Source organism: Struthio camelus, chromosome 1 (genome assembly GCF_040807025.1).
Source record: "Struthio camelus isolate bStrCam1 chromosome 1, bStrCam1.hap1, whole genome shotgun sequence".
Taxonomy (NCBI): Eukaryota; Metazoa; Chordata; class Aves; order Struthioniformes; family Struthionidae; genus Struthio; species Struthio camelus.
In genome coordinates this window covers 15,702,750-15,711,001 of record NC_090942.1, presented here as the reverse complement: position 1 = coordinate 15,711,001, position 8,252 = coordinate 15,702,750, and the positions used below count along the sequence as shown (strand labels likewise).

General features: G+C 43.7%; 1 protein-coding gene across 1 annotated transcript; it reads left to right on the top strand.

Annotated features, from left to right (window-relative positions):
• Positions 1-2,213: 2,213 nt before the first annotated feature.
• Positions 2,214-7,758, top strand: SYPL1 (synaptophysin like 1). Its single transcript, XM_009666004.2, has 5 exons — positions 2,214-2,336; positions 3,542-3,660; positions 4,859-5,063; positions 5,944-6,132; positions 6,982-7,758. The coding sequence occupies exons 1-5, from the start codon at positions 2,268-2,270 to the stop codon at positions 7,108-7,110; spliced, it is 711 nt and encodes a 236-aa protein (XP_009664299.1). The 5' UTR covers positions 2,214-2,267; the 3' UTR covers positions 7,111-7,758.
• Positions 7,759-8,252: the final 494 nt, after the last annotated feature.

Below are 8,252 nucleotides of genomic sequence, written 5' to 3'. Positions count from 1 at the left end.
TTCTCCCTAGTCCTCCTCCCGCTACGGATATACCTGTAGAAGCCTTTTGTGTTACCCTTCGCATCCCTTGCCAGATTCAACCCCAGGTGGCCTTTGGCTTCCCTAACCCCATCCCTGCACGCTCAGACAGTGTCACTATAGTCCCTGCTTCCACCTCCTGTATGCTCCCTTTCATGTTTCGGTTTAGTCAGGAGCTCCTTCGTCACATGAAGAAGGCCTCCTGCCACTTTTGCTTAACATCCTGCTTGTTGGCAGGGACCGTTCTTGAGCTTGGAGGAGGTGATCTTTGGGAACCAATCCCTTCTCCTGCATCTCTCTTCTCGCTAAGGTCATCTCCTACGAGATTCCTCCACGCTCGTCCCGGAACTGCCCAAAGTCTGCTCTCCTGAAGTCCAGGGTGGTGACCCTGCTTTATGCCTTGCTCCCTTCCCTCGGGATCCTCAACGCCAAGACTACCTCTGGCCTTCGCACCCCTGACCAGTTCCTCCTTGTTTTTAAGTATCAGGTCTAGTGGAGCACCTGCCCTTGTTAACTCCTCAGTCACTCGTGTCAGGAAGTTGTCATCAATGCCCTCCAGAAGTCTTCTGGATTGTTTGTGGCCAGCTGTGTTGCCCTTCCAGCAGACATTGAGGTGCTTAAAGTCTCCCATGAGCATCAGGGCCTGCAAACGTGAGGCTTCTTTCAGACGGCTGAAGGTCTCATCTACTTCCTAAGCAAGTGGTCTGCAGCAGACACCCACAGAAACGTCACCCATGTTGGCTTTCCTGCTAATCCTAACCCATAAGCTCTTAGCTGGCTCATCATCCATCCTTAGGCAGAGATCCAAGCATTCCCAGGTTAACTACCCCTCCTTTTCTTTCTGGCTTGTCCTTCCTAAAGAGCCTGTTCATTGCCGCACTCCAGTTGTGTGAACTATCCCAGCACACCTCCATGATCTCAATGAGATCATAGCTCTGCAACAGCATGCAGACCTCTAATTCCTTCTTTTGTTCCCCAGACTGCATGTACATTAGTGTACAGGCTCTTCAGAGGGACACATAGTCATGCTGCTTTCCAAGAAAAGGTATGAGAGCTTCACTCATAATGCTGTCCTGCAGGCACTTCCTTATTTGTGTGCAGATTGTTGGGGTTGGCCTCCTTCTGCCCCGTTTTCTTATTTTCAAGGTCTGTCCTTGAAAGACCCTGTACTCTTTACTTGCCAAACCAGTCTACCACTTCCTCACTTAGTTGTGTGAGTCACAGGAGGAGGTGGCCTCACAAGAGGGTGGCCTCTCTCGCAGGCCTCAAGACTGTTTTTCATTGTGAGTTTTAGCTCTTTGGTTTTGCAGAAGATTAAAATCTGAGTTATAGAGCACAATCACAAAAATTATTTAAAGCTTGAAAAAAAAAGTCAAAAAGATTTTAGCAAATTTTCATTGCATAAGAATTTTTTCAGTCCTTCTGCTTAGCTAGTTATTAGGATTGTGTTAGCTTGTTCTGAGGATTGTTAAACCCCAAATCAAGGCACAGCACAGGGTATTCCTATCTACAAGAAACCCTCGCAGTGAGCTATTCTTAGCTGCAGAACTAAGTAAAACTGAAGCCATCCACTGGGTGCTGCACAGCCTGGTGTCACACGGCACCTGGCAAGCCCAGGCAGGAGATACAAGGAGCAGCATGCCGCAACTCCCTCTGGCACTGGGGCTGCCTGCCACCTCCATCCCTCCCAGCATGCTGGCTTCACGTGAGTCTCAGCCGCGAGGAAGTGCAGCCCTCACATCATGGGCCATGCCCTCGCTGCAGGAGCACCTTCCAGCCCCCAAAGCTGTCTAGAGACACGGGCTGAGGGCTCCTCAGCAGGAGCGCTAATCTCGCTTCACCCCCCCCCCCATCAGCCAAGCACACCCATTTTGTCCTCTGACGGCTGCTGCCACATTTCACAAAATGGCCAAAGCTGGGGCTTGCAAGCTTTTCCTCGGCCCTCTGAGTGCAGAGACACTTCCTGGGCACAGTCCGGGCCCAGGCACCCACAAACACCCCCACACAGGTCCCCCTGCTGGGGGGAACCCCCATCCACCAGCCTCCCTCCAGCAGCTGTACAGCAAGATGGCTGCACACAGAGTGGGCGGGGCCAGGAGCTGCCACTCAGCCCCAGAGGGGGGTAATGGGCGGGGCAGGGTGGGGCTGCCCCTATAGGGTCGCTCAGTGGGGCTGGTAGGGCTGTGTGGGGTGGTGGTGTTGTGGTGGAAGCAGTAGTAGTGTGCTGTGGGTGTCTGCTGTCTCTCAGGATGTTTGGCCTCCGGGTGGACCTCGGGCTGCTCCTGGAGCCCCTGGGCTTCATCAAGGTCCTCGAGTGGGTGAGTGGAGAGGCTCTGGGAGAGCCTGGCTGTCCCTGGGGCTGTGTCTCCTCCTGCCCTGTCCCTCCCTGGGGGCTGAGCGCTGCCTGTTGGGGTGTCCTGCCCTCTGGGGGCCTGCAGCAGGGCTCTGCCCAGCTGAGGTGTGGGCCTGGCTTTGCTGGTGTGTTGTAGCCAGCTAGGCCCAAGGAGGAGCCCGCTGGCAGGCTGCCCTGTCCCTGTCTTGTGTTGCAGATGGTGGCTGTTTGGCCTGGGGCTGCTGTTTTGCCAGGCCCTCTGGGGGTGGGGGGGACAGCTCTGCAAGTGCACCTAGTATGTGTACTGTCACTGGCTTTGCCACAGTGGCTGGTGCTGCTGAGTGGTGGTGGGGTCTGCCCTCATCATAGGGAATGGGGGGGCTGCTGGTGAAGAAAGGGAAAGCAGGAGCTACCAAGAGACCTGTGTAACAAGCCTGCTCTCCTGGAAATCAGTGGGTCTGCAGTAATCTGATGTGTGATACTTGGAGCATGTGTAGCTGCTAGCTGCCTTAATGCAAACTTGTGGATGTCTGAGGCTTCTTCTGAAAAGGTGTTGCTTAATAACTGCAAGAAGTACTGTGTTGGTTTCTGATGCTAGCATTCAAAACAGAAAAAATACTTTCACTGTAGAGCTGGGAAAAATGTAAATTAAAAAACTTTATAATTGGCTTTTTTTAATTGTGTTTGGGGTTATGAAAGCTCAGTGCGCTCTTCCCTCTGCCAATGTCACTTAATGCTTTCCTGCTGCTAACTTAGTCCTTCACTTATTCCTTGCCTTTGCTAGTTACTTGAGCTAAAAAGTTGTGTTTGTTTCCTTGGCGCTCTGCTGGAGTGCTTAAAATCCAGCTGCTTTCCCCTGAAATGAGAGCAGTAGCTCCGGTTAATGACTGGATAAACATCCAGGTTGGGTGGGTTATTCCTGCTCTTTGACAGTGTTTTCAGTGAATGACTGTGAATAGAGTTAACTGTTGGAATATAGCTTCTTAGAGGAATATTAAAATTGTTTGTATGTGGCATGGCAAGTTTTTTTTCCTTCTTCCAGATGTTTTGGGGTATGAAATAAGTCTTAAATGGGCTGGCTATTAACCTGAAGAAATGCATATCTATAGAAATTGGGGGAAAAAAAAATCTAGAAGACCAATGGTTAGGGGCTGCTGTTGTACTAATATGCTCCTGTATAAATTTCTGTAGATCTTCTCCATCTTTGCTTTTGCCACATGTGGAGGCTTTCAAGGTGAAACTACCCTTCTAGTTTCCTGTAAGGGAGTGGTAAACAAAACAGTTACAGCTGTTTTTGCTTATCCATTCAGGTGAGTATACCTTCTCAGTTGTTGCTCATATATACTTTCCCCTCCCTCCCTCTCTTATGGATACTTACTTTTAGATATATATTTCTGAAAAAAGTGTGAAACCCCTGACTTGCTCCACAGCAGCCAAAAATGTAAATATTTTGTACTTTTTCCAAAGCATTGTGGTTGTCAATGCCCTATAAAAAGAAGCTGGTAGGTATGACAATAGGATATATTGCTGCTTTCTATCTCTATACCTTAAGCTATATTCTAGCATTGCATTAATGCTACAGAAAGTGATTGTTTGATAAGCTAAATAATATAATTAAAATCGTAATAGCTTCTTTATTCATCAAACTATAGTTGCGTTGGCAGCCCAGGTAAGATTCCAATGGATGAGCCATTGGTATAATAACCTTGTTTAAAGACTGAATGGGAAAATATGCTTTTCAGCTTATACTGGTAGGATGTTGGCAAGGGTGCTGGGTACACAGTAACTGAATACTCTTCTGCCTTTGTAGTGGTCTTACAGGTAGAAAGGTGTAGAGATGAAAAATGGACCAACTTCTTGTTCTCTGAGCACAAGGAGGAAGGCTTCCTTTTTGATCTAGCAGCTGCACAGTCAAAATGAGCTCAGGCTCTGTATTCAATAAGCACAGGTGTAACAATATAAGAGGAATTAGATGGCAACTAGTAAAGGCTGCTACAGAAGTACAGAACTCAGACACGAAGTTGAGCATTGTAGCAGCACTTGAGGAGAGTGGGAATCTGAAACACTTCTGTGCTGCCCACTCAGTGACCTGCAGGATTGGATTGAACTTCCTGTACTTGGAGGTTCAGGGCTTGCATTTGCTTGTAATTAATGATGCAACTCAGTGCCTTATAAGCCCTAATCTGCTTAACTGCCAGTCTCTGGTCTCTGATTAACTTAATTGGTTAATTAAGTCTATTTCCAAATCAGGGTTTCTTTCTCCAGTTATTCTAGACATAAGATCAAGATTTCTCTCTTGAAGCTGCTGTTGCCTATTTTGATATAGGAGGTGGAACAATCTTCAGAGATCTTGACGTATCTTAGTATTATATGACAACTGCGTAATTCAAATATAGTTTTATAGAGTAACTTCACACAACTAGAATCTGAAGCACTATTATAAAGCGTGACTGTATGAAACTTCCACTGTGTGGCAAACTCTAACTACATGAGATATAATCTTTCCAGGTTGAATACTGTTATGTTTAGTGCACCAGATCCAAAACGCTGTGGTGGTACTTGGACCGACTTCTATCTTGTGGGCAACTTCTCCTCTTCTGCACAGTTCTTTGTTACACTTGCAGTGTTGGTTTTCCTCTACTGCATTGCTGCCCTTGTGGTGTATATTGGATATATGCATGTGTATCAGCGCAACAGCAAGCTTCCACTGACTGTAAGTAATACTAAACTATGTTACTGACTTCTCTTTTAAAACCACAAAGAGATGAGAAGTACTGCTAACATGAGTATCTGAACTAACTCATGAAACAGTAGAAGGAATGTGAGTGCAAGTCTTTGAGACTAGTGGCTATGGCCCTTGAGCAGAAGAGGGAGCTTAAGTCCTTGAACATCTGTAGTGTTGTATCTTAGGCAGTTATTGAAGCAAAAAGTGGAATGAGGTTTCACCTCCTCAGGTGAATGGTGTCCTCACTGCAACTTCTTGTATCATGCATTTGAATATACAACTATTCCATAGGGGGAGCGTCATCTGTTAGGCTCTGGAAACACCCCCTGTGTAAAGCACCTGCTGTGCAGATGCAGTGAGCAAAGTGACTAAAAGTCACAAGACAGTTCCTTCATCTTAAATACTGAAGCCCTCACCAGCATCTTTAAGAATGGGACATTCTTGAGCATGCTGAGAAAAAGACGTAGAGACCTTTGAAACCAAATCTGAGCATACCAGCCAACCAGATTTAAATCCTCTGTGTTCTTCCTCCCCATCTATCCCTGCTTTGCCAAACTTTGACTTAGTTTTTTTGTTTTTTTTTTTTTTTTTACCATAAATGTTAAACATCTGATTTACGATGGAATTTCTTCTCAAGGATAAGATTGCTTATGCTTGACAGATGCAAAAGGCAGACAGTTTTCTGTAGTTGATTATCAACACAGATTATAACTTGGGTTGCAATTACAATATTGTCAGTGTCTAAAATGTGCTTGTGCTTATTAGCACTGATTGTGGTTATTTTGATTGTGTAATTGGTACTGTTTCTGCCTCTTGTGTACAGTCATGCATAATTTTTAACCTAATGATGAATACTTCTCTTCTGTAGGACTTGGCTATCACTGTCATAATAGCCTTTCTGTGGCTGGTCAGTACTTCTGCTTGGGCAAAGGCACTTACTGACATCAAAATAACCACTGGTGCCAGCATTATTCAAGAAGTTGAATCTTGCAAAGCCCCGGGAACAACTTGTGTTTTTGCTTCTGTAACTAGCATGGGAACTCTGAATGTATCAGTGGTATGTATGTTTTATGATGCATCTACTGTACCCATATGGTGTAAAATAGCTTATGGCAACTGAGATTCCTGTTTATTACTGGTCACGTGTTGCTTTTTAAGATCGCTTTATGCGTTACTAGTCATTTAGGCCCAGTAATATTATGGCGGATCACTGACCGAAATAATATCTTTTTTTTTAAGAGAACTTTCTTCAAAGAAAAGAACAAAAACAACTTCTAGGATCTATTTCTAGAGCTGTTAGATGTGGTATTTAGAGACACGTTTAAGTTCCCATATTACTTCTGTCTGGAGCTAAGAACCCCTTATAATATATTACTGTATAAAGCCACTGAAGTGGCTTATTGAGTGTTGCAAGTAAGCAGAAAAACTATATTCCCTGCTCTGCCTATTGTTGTCAAACTTGGCCTTTTCTCAACTGTGAGAATTTTCCACACCTCAAACAGAGGTTCCTTAGAATGCCGTGATTGGTATAGGGTGCTTATGTTCCCAGAAAGAACTCTCCTCCAGAGCAGGAGAAATGAGGCTCATTGTATGCTCCTCCCAGTAAATTCTACTTGTCAAAACTGATTGTTCATCAGCCCAGTAGTAATTGGTCATGTGGTCTGGATGTGCATGTGCAGAGCTGACTAGGAGACTGAATATTCTGTCCTTTGCATGAAATTAGAAAAATTCTAAAGCCTGTTACAAGCTATTTTAGCAGACTTCTTTGGAAGTCAGATAGTAAACTTAGAATAAGTGTCTTGTTCCCAAATGAAAGGGATGTCAAAGATAGCTGCCGCTTCTGGCTTTTTTTGAAGTCGTCTTCAAACTTCTCACTATTTTCTTTTTTTTTTTCCGTAACCTGCAGGTGTTTGGTTTGCTTAATATGGTTCTGTGGGGAGGAAATATTTGGTTTGTATACAAGGACACCAACTTGCACAACCAAACAAACAAAACTCAAAGTTCAGGAATATATCCAACTCCAAGAGGAATATAAAAAACAAAGTGATACTCTGACGTGCTTCCACTTCTGCATCACGCTGCCGACAGTATGGATCCTTTAGGTTTTATTTCAGTAATAATTGATAACGCTTTGGACAAATTTATTTGTACTATGATTTGACACAAGATCTTGGTGGCTATCCCAATTGAAGCATTTATTATCTTGCAATATGTTATGCATTTCAAAGTTGTACAGCTTCTTATTACAAGTTTTGAAGAGCAAAATGTTTAGACTATCTAAATGCTGACCCCCTTCAAGAGTGTTCTTAGGCTAGTGTCATAGAAGGGATAGGTTAGGAGAGCAACTGTGTTTGGGTTGTTACTGCGGCTTACTTAGCTCTAACAAGCCTTTATTGAAAACTGATATGTAAATGCAACTAGGACATATGAAACTCCAAAGAAAATGCAATTGTTCAATTTCTTCCTATGACTGATACCTTATGAAAGTCATCTGAGTAAAACTTAGAGCTCTGTCAGAGTTGCAGCTATCATATGTTTATCATATGTAGAACTTTCATTCATACTGTAGCAAAAAATCTACTGACAAGTCTTGTCTAGAAGGACATTATTCCCATATTTAATGTAATGTTACTAGTTAATGGCTTGGAACAATCTCCAAACAATAAAACAGCGTACAACTTAACTATAAGCTCGTGACTTAACAAATATGAGTGTGTATGTGTGCAGTGTATGACTTCAAGAGTACTGTCCCAAATTCACATAAATACTGTAGAAACCAAAGCTAATATTTTATAACTGCTAATGTTTGGGTTTCTGTAAATACCTTTGAGGTGCATGGACAGTGGTTGTATATGAAAGGACATAACTGTAGATGTCTAAACATGACAAAGTCTTAATTGATGCTGTTCAGCTTGTTAATATTTATTGGGAGCAATACTTGATTCTTCTCATGTGAGTCTCTTCTAAGATATCTCTAAGACATCTGACTTACTGGGAACTGTCTGGAAAGAGTGTATGTTTTGACAAATCTAGTAAGCTGCAGTTCAGTCAGTTTCAGATTCCTTAAACTGTTTGTGATTAAAAATAGGCATAGTAGTGTGCATATAATACATCCTAATTGTTCAGTGTGCTGGATACTGACTTCTGATAGTGAGCTTCCAGTCCAAAGAGCATAAT